Source organism: Aulonocara stuartgranti (assembly GCF_965226115.1).
Source record: "Aulonocara stuartgranti genome assembly, chromosome: 10".
Classification (NCBI taxonomy): Eukaryota; Metazoa; Chordata; class Actinopteri; order Cichliformes; family Cichlidae; genus Aulonocara; species Aulonocara stuartgranti.
In genome coordinates, this window is record NC_138946.1 from 19,177,351 (window position 1) to 19,199,546 (window position 22,196).

The 22,196-nt window shown below is 39.2% G+C and overlaps 1 protein-coding gene across 1 annotated transcript; it reads left to right on the forward strand.

The window, feature by feature from the left end:
* Positions 1–1,140: 1,140 nt before the first annotated feature.
* Positions 1,141–21,397, forward strand: LOC309716276 (phosphatidylinositol transfer protein alpha isoform). The gene is made up of 12 exons (XM_082549995.1): positions 1,141–1,655; positions 7,676–7,706; positions 10,776–10,921; positions 11,985–12,076; positions 12,676–12,683; positions 13,176–13,250; positions 13,641–13,724; positions 13,838–13,915; positions 14,460–14,570; positions 15,418–15,540; positions 16,421–16,503; positions 17,877–21,397. Exons 1-11 carry the CDS (start codon positions 1,639–1,641, stop codon positions 16,466–16,468), a joined length of 813 nt encoding a protein of 270 aa, XP_082406121.1. The 5' UTR covers positions 1,141–1,638; the 3' UTR covers positions 16,469–16,503; positions 17,877–21,397.
* Positions 21,398–22,196: the final 799 nt, after the last annotated feature.

Sequence of the window (22,196 nt, forward strand, 5' to 3'; positions counted from 1 at the left end):
GCTTTGGGGTCCTTAGGGACTAGTAAAAGTGATAAATATATAAATACAGGCCATTTACCATAATTTAATGTTTTAAATAAGCCTTTGTGCAGAAAAGTGGCCAAACATTTCCAAACAGAGGAGTTCTGAGCAGTTTTCTCACCAGATGTTCCTAGCATACTCTCACTAAATGTTTCCCTTAACCAGGCCTGGCAGCACTGCCACCTGATACTACACTCTAGCAGATGGTTGTCACTTGACACCTCAGCTCCTCTCACTTGCACGTCACTCATATCTGGGAACTCGGTGTAAAAAAGGCGGTGGATAGATAGATAGATAGATAGATAGATAGATAGATAGATAGATAGATAGATAGATAGATAGATAGATAGATAGATAGATAGATAGATATTACAGGAGGTAAAGGCAATCCCAAGATGACACAGGAATGAGTGGATGCGGGCAGACTGTTACAGATGCGCCATAAATACAGACTCCATCGTTACATAATTTTAGACTCACACATTCGCAATCACATCCCGGTCTTCGGGATGAGGGACTGCATGGATTAGGGATCTGTAATGCCTTGCTTGAAACGTGTGGTCCGAACGCCTCCGGGGTCCTTGAGTGAATTACAGATCAGCTTGTAATTCATGTGAGTTGTCATCGAGTGGGTGTGGAAGAGGATAATCACATCAGATGCAAGGACTCTGTTGGAAAGGGTTTAGAGCTGACGCACCGTGCGTCTGTGCCAGCGGTGATCTCCGTGTCATACTCTGATGATGGTGAATAACTACGCTTCTACGTCATCGTGACAGCGATGACGCAGAGTGTTGCACACCCTTTAGAAAAACGGTTCAGGGAACCTCATTTTGCCCGAATGCCAACATGAGGGTTTTTTTTATAACTGCTTTGGGGTCTGCTGCCTTGGTTGCTAGCACAAAACACATTTCCACCCAATAAAGTCGAATATGTGTTATTTTACTCATACATACGTAACGACTCGCACCTGGTGAATTTCCGCTGTTTGTGCAGTGCGCACTTACAGGACAGGGAGGAGAGCCGAATAAAGACAGGTGTGAGGGGTGGGGCATGTTGTCTTCTGGGGACACCAGTCAAAACCCTACTCAGAGGTCAGCGATGCTTTACTGGTTTGTGTGAATAAACTTGGCACGGGTCCCGAGTGATGTTTGTTAATAATATTTGTTGAAAAAGTCTCTAAACGTTTAATGAGCGACGTTTTATGGCTTTTAGACCGCTTAAATGACCGTGCAGCTGGTTTCCTGAGGGTTGACTTACTTTTGTGTTTTTTTTTGTTTCAAACACTACCCTATAATATGTTGGTGTCTGTGAGATGTGTTCTGTGGAGTTGTGGCTCTGTGGCACCACCGCAGACCACTCCCATGACGAACCATCGCTTTCTGTGTGTTGTGTTCTCTGCACAGGCCTCGGTGCTCTGCGCGTAACAGCAACGCCGCTCCGCGGCCCCGATCAGGAAGTGAATTTGAAGAAAATAAGCGACTGTGGAGGTAGAATGACATAGGGAGCGGGAGGTGGAAGAGAAGCAAGCGGAAAAAGAAGCGACTAACAGAGGGAAGAATCGACCTGCTTTCTGGACCTGTATTGGGCTGTTATCCCGGGATATACTGCACACAAAAAATGCTTATAAAGGAATAGTAAGTAGGTGTGTGTGCAAGTGAGAGAGTGTTCGAAAAGGTAACGTGTGCGCGTTTGCCTGTCTCCCCCGTCTCCTTTCGCACCGCTGACATTGTGGCCAGTCGCCCGACCGGGAAATTGCAATAGCGCGGCCAGGGTGATGTCGAAACCCCGCACCTGCTAGGTGTCCGTGATCATTTTTCATGCATGCAACACTCTCGCCACCCTGAAGTATTCGCGGAATAAACTGAGAGGGAAATTTAGCGGCAGCTGTAGTTGCATCAGCAGCCGGCGTGGCTGTGCCCTTCACATCCTGCATCACAAGCCATCAGCTGAAATCGGGAGGCTTTCACTGTGGTGGCGAACAGAGTAATTCCCTCCGCTGTAGTGCTAAAATGACGGATGCTCGAGAGGAGCTGAGGGACAAATGGCTGGCGTAAGCCGCGTCGTGCCAGCGTCCATCCCTGTTAGCCGCTGTGGCCATGTTATTGATGCGCGGTGAAGGTGAAACGACCGATGAAGCATTCCAGCATTTGCATCTAGAGGAATGGAGACAGTGAGATGGAGAATGACCCAGGGTGGATGGTTGATTAAGGAGCAGGAGCGGTGGGAGTGGGCAGGTAGAGGAGGTGGGCGCAAAGCTTGGGGGAGAAAAGGGCAAATGGCGAGGTTTTAATGCACCAGTTAGATGTTAGAGAATTTGGCTGCTGGGCCGAAAGGATGCAATGGCACACAGTGTGGTTTTGTGGCTTGAAATGGGGAAAAAAATTAAATTGACAAATTGTTTGAATGCGTTTTTGCGGGCCTCTGTGTAACTGACTGAGGCCTGCTCACTCTTAGCTGGTGGTTAAAATAAGGGCAAGGCCGATGAATGGCAGATGAACTGGGCTGATATTGTCCTTCAAATGGAGAAAATCCTGCACGTTTTAATCATCATTGTCACACAGACAGAATGTTGTTCCTTTATTTCTTTGCTGGTGTCAGTGTGCAGTGTGTATATTAGGTTTTTTGTTCCAGGAAGCTGATGTTCACCTGTTTAAAAAAAAGACACAAAAAAGAACGATGTGTGCTTCCTTTAGGTGTTCTGTGTTTTAGTAGTTTCAATGATATGCATCGCCTTTTAAATAAAAAAAAAAAATCCAAATACATTTGGGCTTTTTTCACATTTTTTATTATAAGCATGTTTGTTGCAATTTTGTGGCAAGGTCAAACCTGAACTGTGTGGCAGAAATATCTAAAAAAAAAAAAATTCTGATCAGAGTCTCTCTGTCACTGGTTATTGTCTTGATTTGCCATCACATCCTCTACATTTAATCAATAAATGGCCCAGCACAAAAAGCACAGGATCAGAGTGATGGCATCCTAAAGATCTGAAGTGATTAGGGAGACTCTGGGCCTCAACAGCCAGCCTGGAAATTAATTAAATCAGTCACGATTAAATTCTAAATGTATTTACGCACTGTCAACACTCAAAGATGCTTGTACACGCACATCCACACACAGAGTTACGCACGCCAAGATACCATCATGAGGGTCAGGAGAAAAAGAACAGATCCATGTCCAGTTTCTGTAGTGCTCCTCACCTGAACCACTGACCTACATCACTCATGATCCACTTTTCTTCAGCTTAAGCACTTTGGCAGGTGTACATGCATGTAGCACCTGCTTTAGATTTTAAAAACCTGATTTTTTTTTTTTTTTTAATAAAAACCTGATTTGATCAAATGAATAGAAGCAGGAAAAAGAGGAAGACGGAGGGAAAATAGATAAAGAGGAAAAGAAGAAAAGACGAGCAATGCAGGATGGGTGTTTGTTTTCTAAAGCAACAAAGTGACACCTGATCTTCCTGTCAAGACCATTAGACCAAGGAGACTTGCAGAGAGTAAGAGAAATATACAATCACCGGCCATTTTGTTAGGTACACATTGCTAGTACCAGGCTGGACTCCCTTTTTGCTGTTAGATCAAGGTGCTAGAAAATTTTCTCAGATATTTGGTCCAAATGGGCAAGCTAGCTGAAGGAAACTGTTTCCAGGGCCTACTCCGTGGATCGGCTTCCTCCGAGGCGTGGACGTCTATCAGCAGAGAATGTACCTTCACCTATCAGCAGAGAATGTCCCTTAGTCTGTAACACAGTCAAATATATTCTCAAGTAATATTCAAGCATGCCATTCAGCGTGTTAGTACGAGCAGCTCGGGAGCAGCTTGGGAGAACAAGAAAACAGAGACTGCTTTAGATTGTCTTCCCAAAGTGACTCAACTTTATTCACAAGTACAACAGTTTATATAGAGGGTAAAATTCATGAGACAGCAGATTTATCAGTTTAAACCAGTACAGACCAAGATAAGGGAGCGTCTTCCTGCCCTTGGGTGAAGAAGCATCCTTTGTGTAGTTTATTAGTTCAGCTACAATTGTGATTATCTCAGCGACATATTTTCAAGGCACAAAACGAAGAGTTCTTTCATTAGTGAAATCTGAAACAAACCATTTGGCCTTCAACAGGCGTCTAAAAGATTAAGAAACTAATGTAGCTGAGGGAGTGATCTCTGTGGTATTTCAACCTTGTACCAGCCTGTGATTCTCACACATCAATTCTTGGGTCAAAGAGAAAAATAACTAAAACAAAGGGGCCTTATTGAATGACAGAGTTTTCCTGCATAATGTCACTATAAAACAATATCCAGTAAATGCTCCCATGGTACTAAAATACCTAACACTAGCATCTAGGGAAAATTGATACATTAGAGTATCAATTATAGATATCAACAGATATGTGACCTTCTATTATTGATCACACCTAATTGCTGTATTGTCAGAATCAAATTGAATTTAGTTGCCAACTTGTCTCCATTCAATCTTTGACTGGTAGCAGACTGACTCCATCTTATGGTCGGTTTTAGTGACAGCGTTGATGTGCTTGACAGTCTCATTTTGCAGAAAAACATAACTGAAGAGAGATAAGCTTATCTTACTGGATAAAACAAATGTTGACAAGGTTTAACTTTGAGGACATAATTTGCATTTAAAAAGGTGACAAATCATGGCATATGTTATTGGGATACTCAGCGTATGACAAAATGTTAAAAATCACAGTTATATCTTGTTGCAAGTGAAGTATTATGACAATATTGTACTATGGGGTGTCTGGTGAGTCCAGCCTGTAATAGCATCATAGAGTTGCTGGAGATTTGTCAGATGGTCAGGTTGGCTGTGGTGTTTGAATAATGTTCAGATTGTATTCAAATGTGCTAATGAAACATCCCTCACAACATTACACCACTCGTTTGAAGCATTAGATGGATGGATCCATGCTATTATTTTGTTTACGCCAAATTCTGACCATCCCATCCAAATGTTGCAGCAGAAATTGAGATTCATTAGACCAGGCAACATTTTTACAAGCTTATATTGTCCAATTTTGATTAGCCTGTGTGAATTTTTCTTAATTTGAGCGGCTGTAGCCCTTTAGTATTAGACATGGTCAGTGTTGCCTTCCCATCAGCTCAAAGCAGTCTGGCCATATTCCTTTGACCTCTGGCATTACTACCCCCCCCCCCCCCCCCCCCCCCCACACACACACACACACAGAGAACTGCTGCTCACTGCATTTTCTCTTTTTTTGGACTACTCTCTGTAAACCCCAGGAGATGGTAGTAGGGCAAATTCCCATTATATAGTACTTTCTGAAGTACTCGGACCAGCCCCTCTGACACTAACAACAGCGTCACATTCTAACTTACTTCTTTACCTTTTAATTTGATCTTCAACAGATCGCCTTAAATGCGTCCACATGCTTAAATGCATCGATAATCGCCCTGTGCCTGGGTGATGAGATATTTGCATTAACAAACAGCTGAAAAGGTGTATCTAACAAAATGGTCAGTGAGTGTAGAAGAAGCATTATGACTACTACATTTTCTGTTTTTTACACCGACAGTTAAATTTTAATATTTGCCTTAGGCACGCAGATATTTCTTTCACCATTTAAAAAGAGATGAGCAGTAATAATTTTAATGCATCAGAAAAAAACAAAACAATGTAACTGCAACCCTTGTAAACAAAAACAGAACTTATATTGGTAAATTCAAATCTCAAATGTTGTCATTTGACATTAGGGCCAGTCCCTGCCTTCTTTGCAGCATCTGGTCTACCGGTCAGTGTTTGGCTGGGACTCAGAGCCAGATTACACTCAGTGGCGAATGGGATGTAGGATTAAGTGAATTTGGGCATACCTCACACACTCGCAGAACAATCAACAAAGCTGCATACTGTACATGTGCATTCTGTGGTCTGGGATGCAGGAGGCGGTGCAGCATGTTTAAGCTGCTGCTTTATTGTGTGCAATGTAACAGAGCCCAGATGTTGTGTGTGTGTGTGTGCTTGCATGTTTGTGCAGAATGAGTTTTTGCTAAGATGCTGAATTCTGAATGTGTGTGGGCATCTGTGTAACTGTTAGCGTTGATGGACTGTAAAGTTTTATTTCTCCATACACATCGATGTGCCAGAGTTCTCTAATTGTGACTTTATTCATTATTCTTCATTGTACGCGATCTTTTTAAAAAAAAATCAATATAAAATCCAAGAATGGGGTTATTTAATCAAAACAACAGTGCAAAGTTACATGTTGATTAATAAATTAGCATAAAACTATGAACTCATTAATAGATTACTATAATAAAAATAGTAGATTTTTCAGTATAATATTTGTATGTATACAAATATTATTGTAGCTTGTATAATGCAACATGCTATCTCAGCACTCCTAGTTGGATGTCTTATCATTATTTTTTAATGTGTCATTTTATCAATATGAGTGAAATGCAGATTTTGCAGGACAAGTTTGTTGGTGATGTGTGTATGTGGCCGTGTGTTGGGCTTCTGCATTTCCCCAGTGCTTGTTTTAAAACACAGTGATACAACAGAAAAAAATTAGACACAGCAGTTATTGGAAAAGGCAAAACAAAAACAGCAGATGAACCAACAAATGCTGCTTGTATGAGAGAAATCTGATGTCTGTTTATGTGAATTCAAGTGAATTTGACTGTTTTCGTTCACATAGCCCATATAAACATTCGGGGATTTATTTGTAACTAAGCAACAGCAAAAAGATCATGCCTTCTTTTTTTTAATGGTTCAGTGATACGAGGGTCACATTTAAATACATTAAATTTATACTAAATGGGACTTTTAATATTTTATTTTTTTCCAAATGTCTCATATCCGTCCACACAAGGATAGATTTGTTAGATTTGTCATTTACTTCATCTTAAAGAATAACTTCTGAACAACTTGTGTTATACGATGAATTGAAGTTTAGCTGCTGTCACATACTTTGTATAGTTCAGTACTGCACATCCAGATAAAGACTATTATCCTTTGCTCACACGGCACAGCAAAAAGGGTGTGTATATGAGAAAAATTGGTATTCCAATAAATATTAAGTTGAATAGTTAAACATGGCTTCTCATGTTGTCAGCTTGACATTTTCACAGAGGAAGTTCATTTCCCGCCAAAGGCACAAAAAAACACCTTTCTGGGGATTTGTACTCAGACAAGTTCAGTGTGCTTTACAAGGGCAGTTAAAAAAAACTCAACAGAGATTCTGAGAAACTTGAATTGTTCCAATGTAGCATGAAAACAGCAAAAGATCTGACTTCACAATAGCAAAATTGTCCATTTCCTATGAGAAAACCCTATGAGGAAACCTGTGGTGACAGTGGGGAGGAAGAACTCACTTTTAAAAGAATGAGCCCAAGTCTCCAACATGCCCCTGAGTCTGTCAGGGGCATGTTGGAGACTTAAGCTTCAACTGTTACATCACAACCAAAAACATTTTGAGTTTTTAGCGCATTAAAAGAAGCATCTTAAACAGTTTAAACAGAATCATCTGGATTTTCATGTCTTTTTTTGTTCATCATATTTGGTGTGAATGGAACTGTGCTGCATGTCTGCCCATTGTTCAGTATACATTACAAGCACGAGTTCAGGAGTTTTAGTGTAACATTTTGAGTAATTTCACGTATTCTTCCCTCTTTTCCAGTCGAGTGATTCTTCCTATTTCCGTGGAAGAGGTAAGTGCTATCTCAGTATATTTCAATGTGTGTAAGTGTCTCTGTGTGTTAGCGAGATTTGCTCAAGGCTCAGCCTATGTTATCTGATTTTTTTTTTTTTTTTTAGCTCTGTTTCCTCAGAAGCTGTGTCAGTAAAGCTCCTCTTCTTTGGATTGTTTTGTGTGTTTACATTTTTGATGCCCACATGTTCTAACACATTTTTCATATATCCACACACATCCAGCCTGCATAGGAAAATCCAGCTTAAGAGAATCTCTTATCTTAGATAGACCATTGAATCCACACAGTATTTCACTGTCCTTACACTCTGTGTCTGTGTCCATCTGTCGTGTCTTGTCATCACTTCCATTGCAGTCTGCCTGTCTATTCAGGCCTGCATTGTAAATGAGTCACCTGAAACTGCTTCCATGACATCACGCTTACCCCCCACCTCCTTTTTCCTCTGCCTTTATATTTTTGGAAAATTAAAGCAGTCTAATCTACTTTTGCTAGAGACCTATGACTAATACTGCGCATTTATTACAAAATATTTAAATACATTTAAATCACTTAATCTTACTGTAGCTTAAAGCATCGGTGTGAAGCACCAGTGCGTGCTCAGACGCTGCAGTGTGCCACATAAACGCCAGATCAGTCACAGGAATTCAAGAATTCAAATCGGAGACTTGACCAAATCATACTGTTTCATATTTTCGTTTAAAATCAAAACCATGAAGCAGTGGAATGAGAAATAAGTAATGCTGATTTCCTCCGAAGGCGTTTTCAGATTTAAATGTTTCTTCTCTTAACTGTGTCTGTTTGTAGACATTATCTTATTATCTCCAATTATATCTCTTAATAATCAGGCAGATTTCCTCTAAAGCACAAGAAGTGGACACTGTGTCACAAGCAGATGCTGAAAAAGTACTGAAAAGGAAATATTTGAGTTAAATGTGACAAACCTAATCCTAAAGACAGTTAACCAACTGAATCACATCCCTCGAGCATGTCTGTTTCCTTCTCTAAATTCAGACTCTCTGAAACAGCAGTCTTCAGTTATTTGCCATTTCACTGAGTGAAACAGTGTTTTTTTTTTTTCAGTGAGACTACTGACTGTCAGAGCCTGGTGGTGGTAAAACCTCCCTGAAGAGTTTTGCTGAAATTGAATTTCCTGTCTGCTAACTTCTTGCCAAGGGCCACCGTTTAAGATAAAGCTTATCAGTACTTTATTTGCATGAAAAGTAGAAAGTTCTGGCGTAACTGGACAAAGACTGATCCCACAAGGCAAGGTCGAGTTATAATTGTCCAACGCTGTTACCCAGGAGGCTTTGCTGTTCCTGCATCCCGTTTTTTCCGTGGGTAGCTACAGTATCCATGCCTGTTCAGAGGGAACCGTCTCCAGTGTCCATTTGGCTTTCCAGTTTTTTTGGTTTGTTTGTTTTTTTCTCAGCAGATGTGTCTAGTCATTGAATAAACTCTAAGAAGCAATCATGGTCACACTCACTGCTTATTTAGAAAATGTAATAGTTTGCATATTTCAAGAAGGTCAATTAAACCTCTGTGGCTCATTTCATCTTTTTTTTTTATTGCGGCTGCTGTTGCAGAGTAATCCTTTTTTTCCAGATGAACAAAACCAACTTTCTGAAATCTAAAACATCTGGCAGTCACAACTCATCACTATGTTTTTGCACTGAACAGAGTGATCTGTGGGTACCTAAAGATGAATCCACCCCCACATGCTGGTCTTGTTACACTCAGCAGAACTAGTGCTGCGAGATGAACCAAACTTATCTTTAAACATTTGGCTTCCATTCACCATCCCCATTCATTTCATAGCTCCTGCTCTAATTATACGAGGTATCTAAAATTACTACCTAAGTCATGACTTGCCTAAGGCCTCTCACTGGACTACCAACACCAAATTTCAGAGAAGGCTCATCTTTGAGCTACAAAATGTACCGAAGACAGACAAATCATTTGATAAGGGAGAAAACTGAAAGTTGTTGACTACATAAAAATGTAATATAAAGTGCAATGTTTTAATGTTAAAAAGTCAATTTACTAAATTTACTATTTACTAGCTTTAGAGCCAGGCAGAGGCAGGAATTTTGCTGTTGATTTACTGTACACCAACATTCACTGCCTGAAAGTGAAGTGAGATCTTGTCTACCATGCTCACTTAAGGTTCATGGAGTGACAGGAGAGCATTAGATTACCACTTGACTCCATCGTGAGATGTTCTGTCAAGCTTAGTTATTTCTGTGCCCTATAAATGTATGTATATGTATACAAACGTGCCGTGGCAGGCGCAGCATATTTCTTCAGCCTAAGCATGAGTTTTTGTTGAGATTACCGCAGATTGTCAAATCCTCTTTGTTTCCTGCTTGCCAGGTTTTGCTGACCGCAAGAGAAACTTGCATTGTGTGTAAACACATAATCAGCGTTTTCATCATTTGAATTTAGTGAATGACACAGAAGTGCAGGAAGTCATACCTGGCAACGTCTGAATACAAAGAATAACTTTTATATGTCTCCTGTTAAAAGGTCAGAATACATAATAAATCAACTTGTCCCATCGTTGCGATGTTGTAAGCGTGTCTGCGTTCTGGTCCAGCTTTGTGCAGAGGTTATATGTGGATTAGAGGTGATTAAAAAATGAAAGAGCCATTGTCCTGTGCTTAAACAATCACATGCATACTTGGGATCAGGGAGAGGGGGGTGAGATGAAGACAGAGGCGTGAGACTGAGAAGTCGTGAAAGAGAAAAACAGTCGGGTGCGACATAAAAGTAGACAGGATGAAAATAAAATGTGGAGAGCAAGCATAAGTATATGGGAGATTATGAGAATTCAGGAAGAAGGAGAGGAATATGGAGCAATCAAGGAAAAGAGCCAAAGAAAAAGATGAAATGCACATGAAAAAATATACCTGTGTTTCACTGCGAAAGCGCACTCATCTGGGTAATAATACATTGTAACTTCAGCATGTGTTCTTTTAAGGTAGACTTGAGAGGAAGTAGCTTTTTATTTGTCCCTTTAAGCCATGTTTTTACATCAATCCAACTATTTTTATATATTTTTGTTTTTTCCAGTACCAGGTTGGCCAGCTGTACTCTGTGGCTGAGGCCAGTAAGAATGAGACGGGTGGAGGAGAAGGAGTGGAGGTGCTAAAAAATGAACCCTATGAGAAAGATGGAGAGAAGGGACAGTACACACACAAAATATACCATTTGCAGAGGTAAGTATTTGTACAACAGGTTTGCAGTGTCAGACGATGCAGAAGAAGAATCTTGCATTCGATTCATTCATTTTTCTATTTCATATATTTGTACGTCTATTATCCCGTTACTTCAAAGTCTTAATTATATTTACTTCAGCTTCATTATATAAAGCAGCAGTTAACAACAAGGACACCATCAAGAGCCCTAATAATCTGATGATACCCTATGAGCAAACTCTTGGTGACAGTGGAGAGGAAAAATTCCCTTTTAGAAGGAAGAGCTGTCTGGCAGAACCAGACTTAGGGATCGATTGGAGAGGAAAGAGAGTGCATAAAATAGTAACACAGCATAGCATGCAAACTGGCAAATAAACACTTGGGCAGTGGAGACATAATCAGTCAATTATAGCAACACTTAGCACTTCCCACCCCAGAGAATATTTCTCGTGAATCCCAAGTGGGAGCTGGTTTCACAGGAGAGAAGCCTGATAGCTGAAGGCTCTGCTTCTTATTCTACCATAGTAAGCCTGCACTCTGACAGTGGGATGCTTTACTGGGATAATGTTTTACTATGAGGTCTTTAACATTTGGCATGATCATTCGGAACTTAGTTTGTTTAGAAGGAGAAATTTGATCTCTCATTCCAGTCCATGTTAGCACTGTCACTGCAGTGTTTTGGATCAGCTGAAGGCTTTCCAAGAAGCTTTTAGGAAAACCTGATAGTAAGGTTGGGGTTCTGGACTGTTTGTTAACCTACAAAGATCTAAATATGCTGATAGCACACTGATGCATGTAAGTAAGCTACCAGAAGCAACCACATGTAGTTTCTGCCTATCAAGGTTTTAGTGCTTTTGTTGCTTTAGATCTTTATAGTGGGCATTCATATGTATTATAGCTATTCATGTTTATATTGCAAAGCTAAATCTAAAGCTTAATATAAAGGACTTGGTCAGGTAAAGGAAGGTTTTGCTGTGATGCTTAAGACCTCCAATATGAGAACTTATAATGAAGTTAAATAACTGAAATAAAAATGCTTTAAAATGAACTAGGCTTGTTTTCTCTTCACTCCTCTGCCCTGCAGTAAAGTGCCATCATTCGTCAGAATGTTGGCTCCAGCTTCAGCTCTCAATATCCACGAGAAAGCCTGGAACGCGTACCCATACTGTCGCACAGGTACGACACACATACACGCAGAGACACTTTATACCAGCACACAAAATGCTTAATCTCTGTGCTTTTGGTAATATTCATCACATAAAATACAGATTTGATTTGTGACATTTATCAGAATCCCGTGTTTTTGTAGCTCAGGGATGCCTCGCTCAGTGGATTTTATTTGTGAAAGAAATATACCTTTTTTTTGTTTAATAGGGGTTTAAGATAACTGATTTAAATAATGGCGCATACTCTTGCTAACTGTGTGTCTCTGGGTCTTTGTCACCTTGAAAGAGTAGCTGAATAATTTACTGTATGCCCAGAGAGAAGAGCCGTGCAATCACTCGAGCCTTTCAGGCTGAGATCACACACAGCCTGCCAGTTGCCAGACAGCCATCTGTCACACAAACACACAGAACAGGCAAAGGCACAACCTGTACCTACACACACACACACTGACAACTGGTGTTTAACAATTCCTCGTGACATCTGTACATTGTCCAATACTGTTAATGCGTATTGGTAGTGTTTCGTAGTGTTTTCAAATGTTCCTCAACTCAACTATTCTTGTGTTTCTCTCTGTCTGCTCCTGCGCTGTCTGCCATCGGGCTCTGCAGTCATCACTGTAAGTATGCGTGTTTACTTTGGAAATCGTGTGCGTTGACACAAAAGACACCTCAAACCTTGATGCTGAGAGAGAGAGAGCGAGTTAACCTGAAAGTTGAGAAAGACATGTGATCTATTTCAGTGGTGAAGCAGCAGGCGTAGTCAGACACCATTACTTTGTGTGTGCTTCATGTATTACTCAAGCTATGGGGACCTAAATCTGTTCACACAATATGGAGATGTGTTCTTCTATTGGGGCGGGGGGCTCCCTATTACAGAAATCATTAAAAACTTTGATGAGGACATTTTTGTTAAGGTTAAGTTTAGAAATGTTTAATTATGATTAAGGTGATTAGGGTTACAGTAAGTTAATGTAATGTCCTCTTAAGTCCTGGATACACAGCTGTATGCGCTGGTGTGTGTGTGTATGAGAACAGGAGTTAGGTGATATTTTAAGATCCTTTGCTTACTCTTCCTGTTTCACTCAATTTTACTTGTGTTTTCTCTGCAGAATGAGTATATGAAAGATAACTTCTTGATCAAGATTGAGACATGGCACAAACCTGACATGGGACACCTTGAAAATGTAATTATTAATGGCAATAATGACCTTTGGTGCTACATGCAGCAAGTTGAATGTCCATATTTTGAGTGGAAACAATGCAGATGGCACAAATGTGGTTGGGGTTTTTTTTACAAAATGTTTAATTTATCGATGGTGAGGTTTATAGTCTATTTTCCTCTCCTTGTGGTTGTGTTTTCTGTTGTTTAGTGGTTTCCTAATCAAAATCTGCTTCATAATTCTTATTTGAAATCCAAATTGCATCCCCCTTTTGTAGGTGCTCATATTTACTGGGACAGTGCTACTATACATGCATAAATGTAAATGTTATGTTATTAAAAAGCTATTTTATTGCCTGGAGAAACTTGCCTTCAGACACAGTATCTAGTTTTGTTCTCTCTGTCTCTGTTTCAGGTACACGGTTTGGATGCCGAAACCTGGAAGAAAGTGGATGTAGTCTATATTGATATTGCAGACAGAAGCCAAGTGGAACCAAAGGTGAAAACATCACCTTAAAATCAATGAGACCATCACAGCATCTAGCTTTCATACTTACGTGTCACCTTATACATGTTGTTTATTGTTGGGGGGCTTTTGCCATTTTTCTTCAGGATTACAAGCCTGAAGAAGATCCTTGCAAGTTCAAGTCAGTGAAGACAGGACGAGGACCTCTAGGACCAGACTGGAAGGTGCAGCTTTTTTGTTGTAAACATCTCAGTAGGCAGAGGCACATTTTTCAACCACTTTAATGTTAATCACTGATGTGCAAAATACAAAATATATTTGCACTGATACTTGTTGCTTAGCAACTATGATGTTTAGCCAGTGATGCCTGATCTGTGCAGAACAAAATTTGGTCATATGCAGCAATATAATGTAGCCACAGCTGCTTCTAAGGACATTAGGGTCCTGTCTTTTATCAGTTTTTCCTGAGTGGTTTTATTTAGTTGAATGGTTTTAGAAGCCAGCCCTTATTTACAGTTAGTATATATTATAGTGGATTTTTTAATCAATACTTTTAGTTTTAGAGCCTTTTTATTATTGTCAAAAGGTGTTGGAGAAAATCAGGAGAAGTGATGACCTCTGGATTTCTAAAACATTATTTATAGCCCTCAGTGTATCTTTATTGATTAAATATTAGTTGAATAGAGGCAAAGGTCCAGACATACAGATGTGTTATGCCTGAGGAACATTTGGTAACGTAAAAAAAAGAATGTGTTTATGTACTTGCAGAAGGAACTGCCTAACAAGAAAGACTGCCCACACATGTGTGCCTACAAGCTGGTCACTGTCAAATTCAAGTGGTGGGGCCTGCAAAATAAAGTGGAGAATTTCATTCAAAAGGTTTGTTGAGAGGTTTTTTGTTTTATTTGCTTTTTACCTTATTATCATTTTGACACAACCAGGAAGCTACAGGTGATGGCCTGCTACTGAGGAGGGTTTATTGATAAAAAAGTCATTTACATTGTTTATCCTGCGGGACATATCCTTTTTTTCCTTCCTTGACAATATCTGTTAATGGCTGTTGCACCACGGTGTGTTATCCTTTGCACACATACAGTAAATCCTGACCGCTTGAGGTAGTAATGGAAAAAGGCACCACTCACTATCATGTCTTGACGCATGCTCATTCATCCAGGTAAATAAATACCAAAAGACTGATTCTGTTCACCTTGATGAAGCATTTTTAGTGGGAGGAATGGTACTCCGTGAATTGTACTTATGGCCATTGATCCATGGTCATTGATCAGTGGAATTTGATCAGTGGTTGTCTGTGAAGGTTCTCAGTCAGAAGGTTGATCAGTGGTTGTTGATCAATGGTCATTACAATTTGCTTATTAATGATCAAGAAACTGACCTCACAGCCCATTGTTCCTTCAGTGGTGCTGGTTTCAGTCGTTATGCAAATGTACTGTTTATAAGATCAGGGAAACCTGCAGTCAGCTCAGACTGAAGAAGTCACTTGAATGAGTGATGAAATGTTTCTCCCAATGAAAACTCTACATCCAGATGAACAGAATCAACCTTTTGGGACTAACTATCATGTTCCACATGTAAGCTGCCAGGCTCTCCGCGATAAACGGGGTAAAAGATTGGAAACAGGATGAAATTACACATCTCTTACGTTAAGAAATCCAGCTCCTTTAACTAATCCATAACTTTTCTCTTTATTGTTTCTGTTGTCTCACAGCAAGAGAAGCGTTTGTTCACTAATTTTCACCGCCAGCTGTTCTGCTGGATTGACAAATGGATTGAACTGAACATGGAAGACATACGTCGCATGGAGGAGCAGACACGTAGGGAGCTGGATGAGGTAAGCCAGGCAAGATTAAATTGAACTTGATACAGTGTATCTTTTAATGTTTTCTACCACATACCAACAGTTCGTTTTCCCCTATCACCTCCTGCAATTCTTCTGTGGGGACACAGAAGCGTTCTTAGGGCAGCCATGAGACATGGTCGATCTGGCGTGTTCTGGGTCTGCTGCACAGTTTTCTTCTAATTGGGAAAAGACCTTGACTGTCTCTTTTCGATGTAGAGTTCCTCTACATGTAGTCTCTCTTAGTCCCTCTCATAGGATGATCACAGACACCCCTTAAAGCAAGCTAGTTTATGCTGCTTGTGTATTATTCTTTTGACCAGGATCAACCAGTAGATATGTAGCTTTGCATCCGTCATCAAAACAACAGACCTGTACAGCACTCAGCTGTTGTACTGGTGCTGTACCAGATTTGCCTGTCATTCTGTCTCACTCATGAACAAGCCCAAGAGGTACTTGAACCCCTCCACTTAAGATGACACCTTAATCCCAATCTAGAACAGGAAACCCAATCTTTTCAGGCTGAAAACCATGACCTCAGTCTTAAAAGTGCTTATTCCCTGCTATTTAACACTTAGTACAGACCAGGTCAAGGCCATGCCACAGTTTGATGAAGCCAACACCATGTAAACACCTTGTTATAAGTAAGGCTATGATTGTAGTCCTTTGCAGACACACACACAGACAGCTGTGGAGCAGACAGACATACTTTATTATACTACTTCTGTCTGCTTGGAAGATGCAGTTCTTTCATATGCAGCAGCTCAACTTCTGCGTATTTCACACACATATTTCGTTGCCTTGAAATGTTGTGATTACTAGACACTAAAGCAAACAATTAAAAATTTATTGTGTGATTTTTCTCTTTTGTCAGATGAGAGTGAAGGACCCTGTGAAAGGGATGGTCGCTCTAGAGGACTGAGGCTGTATTGGACCGTGAATGCTGCTGCTCATCAGGTGAAGTTATTTTTGTCCTTTGTGTGATTGTAAATTAGTGCCATGACATGTTAATTGGAATACTGAATTTTTTTCCCCAGTCTAGCTGCTCATTGTAATTTCCCAAATCCAAGGTGATGTGTTCAAATTGTTTGCGTTGTTTGACCAGAAACCTCAGTGTTTTTTTTCTTCCGTAGTTAAGAAATTAATCAATTAGCAAAACCTTTGTCTTGTTTTAAGCTAAACCTTAGTGTCCAAGAGCCCTTTAAATGATCTCAGATATCAGTTACAGTGTATAAGTAACAAGAAATTGCAGCCAGTGAATGAAGTTATATGGTTATTAGGGATCACAAATGTTGGATTATTGAATCTAAAACAGCAGAATGTGACCTTAATAAGTCGCCAATTAACACATTTAACAGGCTTTTTTGTTGCTAAATTCTTCACTCTGATTATCGGCTAGTTCACATGCATGTTGTTGCTGGAAATGAGGTTCACAAGAGCAGGCACGCTTGAATTCTGAGTACATTTGAGAAAAGCATCCAACTAAATTTACATATATATTTAGTTACATGCTAACTAAATAGTATGCTTTTAGCATGCCACTAACTGCATGCAATTTATTTTAGCATGCAATAAACAATAAAGCAGAGGTGTGGACTCCAGTCACATGACTTGGACTCGAGTCAGACTTGAGTCATTACTTTTATGACTTTAGACTTGACTTGAAAAAATGTTCTAAGACTTGTGACTTGACTTGGACTTTTACACCAGTGACCTGGGACTTGAATTGGACTTGAACCGGTTTACTTGAAAAGGCTTGATATTTCACCCCAAATCTAAAATTTAACACGCATATTATGTAGAAAGTGTGCACCATTAATTCAGTTCATTCATTCATTTATTCAAACCACACTCCATACGTATGTGTGCATGAGCTGTAGCACAGCCAATCAAATTAACCAGATTTTTTTTAAGAAGGAAAAAAAAATGCTGCAAGGAGTTATTTTTTTTCAGGTACATAAATTATGAAGTAGTCAACACAAAACCGAAATGCAATATGCAAAACATGCAAGAAGAGAATCACAGAATCACAGACAGAGATGGAACAACTTCTTTTTTTTTTTAAAGACTCAAAAGGACTTGAAATTCAAAGTTTCAGACTTGTGACTTTACTCGGACTTTTACACCAGTGACTTGAGACTTGACTCTGACTTGCCTGACATTACTTGAGACTTGACTTGTGACTTGAGGATAAAGACTTGAGACTTACTTGAGACTTGCAAAACAATGACTTGGTCCCACCTCTGCAATAAAGGAAATTAATTGTTTTTTAGGCAATTAAAAAAAGCAGACAATGTAAGTGATGACTGTCTTTCTGTCTTCTCTTTTAGATCAGAATATCCAGACACCAGCGGATTCACATCCTCCTTTTGTCTCAACTGACGCAACATCCGACCGGCCGGTCCAAAGCCCACCTCTTGCAGTCCAATTTGGTTTCAGGGACCTGGACCCAGTAAACTTCCAGTTTTCAGCTGATGTTCTCCGTCCTTCCCTCCTCTCACACTCATCTGTACTTTTGGTTTCTTTTTTTGATCTAGTGTCCCCATGTTAATTGCTCTGAGGCCTCCAGTAGCAAAATTATAGATCTTGTCAGTCAGTCCTCTCTTTCTGTCTAAATTGTTCTAAACTACAGAGAATAGTGTCATTTATCTCTGCAATTTAGGATTTATTTCTATTTAGGATATCCCAGTAGTGTATATATAAAGTATATCGGAGAGTTGAATAATTGTACTGAAGTACATATATATGTGTATATACATATATATATATATATATATTAAAAAAAAACAAGATTTTTAAAATGATTCAGTACATTTTCTGAGTGGATGTTTATTTTTTTCCAGATCAAGCCAAGCTGTATGCTCAGTGCTGTGTTGCTTGTTTGATCCTTTAATTTCTTCTTTTTTTGTCATTGTATCTCCTTTTCTCCATTTGTGTCATGCAGTGTTTCCCTTTCTTATTGAAATCGATTTGCAAATCTACAAATCCCAGCTGCAAGGTTGGGATTGTGCTAAGAGTTTTGTGTTATCTCTGCTATAAATCTGACCTAACAGATACGATTTTTGCCCCCGTAAAGATGTTGACAAGTTCATTAGCTTTTCTGCTGCTTTGTGAATGTGTGTTTGCATATATATATATATATATATATGTGTGTGTGTGTGTGTGTGTGTGTGTGTGTGGTTGTGGCAGGGCTTAGTGGTGTGTGTCTTTGTAACATTGCTAGGTCACCAAGTTTTTCAGCTGTATTTTTCATGCCTCTTTCAGCAGATCCTCCCCAGTTTCATTTGGCTGTTCGGGGTGCTCGAAATTGCCGTAATTGAAGATTGTGTCTGAATAAGTATAGAGTAATGCATATAAATAGAAATACAGAGAGAGCAAAAGCTGAGAGGGGTGCTGGTAAAATGTGTCACCCTGCAAAATAAAAAATATAGAGCAGACAACTGGAACAGTCATAAACAAGTGTAGGCCTGTGTCTTTTTTTATTCTTCTGTTGGTGACCTGTGCTGTCATTCTGCATCAGGTCTTGCCTTGTCATCCGTTGTGTCATCTTCAGTGGATAAATGGTGTTATCCAGCAATAGCAATAACTATCATGACACACTGGTCTCTCCTTGGTCATTGCAGTTTTAGTAAACTGGAGCGCCTCAACTCAAGAGGGCTCAAGTTGCTTACTCATCATTAAATTCCATGTTTATTGTCTTTGCATGGGTTGATTTCTCTTGTGGGATCTAAAGGTTGCTATTTAAATTTGTGTTTTGTTTTGGAGGGGATTTTTCTGGGTGTATGCATGAGTGTGAATGTGTCATGCAGGGTAGTGAGTGTCTTTGTAGAAAGTTGATCCTAGTTACAAACAAGGAACAAATTAAGCTACAGCGGGCACTATTTTGTTTTTCTTCTTGCTGGTGTTTGTTTGGCCTCCTTTGCCTTCCTTCCGTCCTGTCATCTACTTCACATCCTGCACATGTTTTAACAGTATGGAAAGCTTAAAGAGAAAGCAACAGGTAACGAGACAAGAAAATGATTATGGACATTTTGCACTAACAAGCTAATATTAGTTCATGTAAAATAATTTAGAAACTTTAAAATAATAGATAAATAAAGCCTATTTTTTGTAGTTTATGCACAATCATTACTAAAGTACAATAATGCATACTTACTGAATTTTGTAGTATAAATATCAATTTCACTATTGGGTTTTTCATTTGCAATTACTAAATAAACATGGTATCGATCAAGTACTGTCATCAGTCAAAATGACGTCTGTCCCAAGCATTGCAAGAATTATTTCTTCCATTGACTCTTTAATTAGGATAAGTTATTTGCAGAAATTCTTAAAAATGCAAAAGTTTTCTGGAAGACTTCCAGAAGTTACTCTCATGTTAAGCTACATTAATCTAAAGGACTATTACGCTGAATCTGGTTAGATTCAGGTTTTCAGTTTACAGGGAAACGTGGAGCTGAATTGGCTCAGCCCTAACCCTAATTAACAAGAAAGGTAAATGATTGACAGACATTTGAGCATTGTCTTTGAGCCTAATCTAATGTGCACACACATTACTGATGAATTATTAAAAGGGACTGTTCTGAGGATCATTATCAACCTTGTGAACTATAAATTTTAAAAGGATAATGTTTGATCTTTTTATGTTTGCATATGCCAGATTACTTGAATAAGGCCATCGTGGCAAACATTTTTCTGTTGCCTCCTCTTTGACTCCAAAACACTGGCCCTGGATATTCAATCCCTGCACCTCTGTGTCCATCAAGTGTCTCACTCAGTGTCTGTGATGGGGCTACCAACTGATTCATGGAGGTTTGTGGATGTACTGTATGTACTGACTTTGTAAATAGTAAATAAATTATTGTAGATGAACACATATATATAGATCAGACTGTCCTGCCAAAGCCTACAGCACACCTCTTAACACTTGATCCTCTTAATTAATCGCTATCTACTCAGCATTACACACCCCACGCTGGCCACAGGATCAGAAAATGTTGAGTTCTAGTTGCTGAATTTAGTAGTGGTAAGACATTTTGAGGAATATTGTCAACTGTAGTCATAAAAAGGCATTCTTACATATTGTTATAGATGTTTAGGCTGCTCAAGTGAAGCAGCACTTCACATTTGGAGGAAAAAATAAGAAAAGAGCCTGTTTACTATTTCCTGTCTTTCATTATTCCCTCACAGGTACCACATCTCATTGGCAGGACAGTGTATAAATATATATTTTTGTTCTGAATGTTGTACCTCTGTTGTCAGTCTCTGAACTACACTGACTTCTCTCTGCAAAGGAACGGCAGCTTGGGTCACTTCATTGATCCACATAATTAGCTGATGGCGTCGGCCCTTCGTGACGCCGGGGCACGAGTTAGACTTTGCCCTCCTGTGGTTAGCAGTGGGGGAATCGAGGGGAAATTATTCTACATTTCGGAGCAGCTTCAACTGGGTGCTGGAGTGTCGGAGCTTAAAGCTACACATGAGAAAGGACAAAAATATGTGGTTGTTTGAGAACAGATACTGATGTTTTTAAAAGTCTGAACCTACAAACTTGTGAGAGAACGTGGTTTAACAGAGACAATCTCATAGTTATCTGTTGTTAGATTCCTCGATTTATAATCAGAGTATGAAACCAAATGATTCCATAATAATCCCAAACTGTTTTTAAATCGTTAAATCTCTCTTTCTCTCTCTTACTTTCTCTCTCTCTCTCACTCCTGTTAACTCGTCTCCTGTTTTTCTTTCTTTTATTGTGAATTTGTGCCTTTTTGTCATTTTATCTTCTAATAACACTACTGTACATTGGAGACATAAAGAACTAAATAAAAAGAAACAAAGCAACTGTACATAAGTTTGATGTGAATGCTTTTTTTAAAATTATTTTAATGGATGTCATCGGTGTGAGATTATTTAAACATGGAAGACAATGTATGTTTCCTAAATGCAAGGGAAAAGTGACAGACAGACAGACAGTCAAAAAACGGTTCAAATATAAGCTAAAAAATGAACATTGACTTGCCTTGGCAAAATAAATCAAAACAGTTGTTGAAATCATCAAATGTTAATTAAAGCTACAAAGTATGACTTTTGAATATTATTCTTTGGTGCCCCTGGTGGACCTATAAAACACACAGACAGCAGACACCACACACATACAGACACAAACACTGTAGGCAGGGTAGAATTAATCAGGCTTTTTGTGGCAACGATTACTTTAAATCCTGATTATGAGGCAGAGGATGGGCTGGGGCTGAGAGCTGCTACATATTTTGTTAGATGGTGATGAAACTACACAGTGTATGGATGTTTGAGAGGGAATATTTGACTTTACTAATGAACCACTGAGGATATTTTAGCTTATCAGTAAAAAGAAAACTGAGCTTACTAGTTGAAATATGAATGAAAAATTTATTTTGGTTCTTGAATCTAAAGATCAGAAAGTATTAATCAAGTTTTATGTTGTGATTTTGTTTGTTTTAATCTTTGTGTCTGTTCTGTTGATAACCTTTCTTCTTTCTTCCTATAGATGGCTTATTTATATCATGCACAACCATCCTGCAAGACCACAAAAATAACAGAATGAATCCCCGTAATTAAAGCATTACGCAGTCAATAAAATCCTTATAAAGTAGCATTTTAATGTGTAATGC

What these genes read in the sequence shown, in the direction of transcription:
- LOC309716276 (XM_082549995.1), top strand. An exon ending in TGGAGAATTTCATTCAAAAG is followed by an intron (nt 14,571 to 15,417) that starts GTTTGTTGAGAG and finishes GTTGTCTCACAG; the next exon opens with CAAGAGAAGCGTTTGTTCAC. An exon ending in CACGTAGGGAGCTGGATGAG is followed by an intron (nt 15,541 to 16,420) that starts GTAAGCCAGGCA and finishes CTCTTTTGTCAG; the next exon opens with ATGAGAGTGAAGGACCCTGT.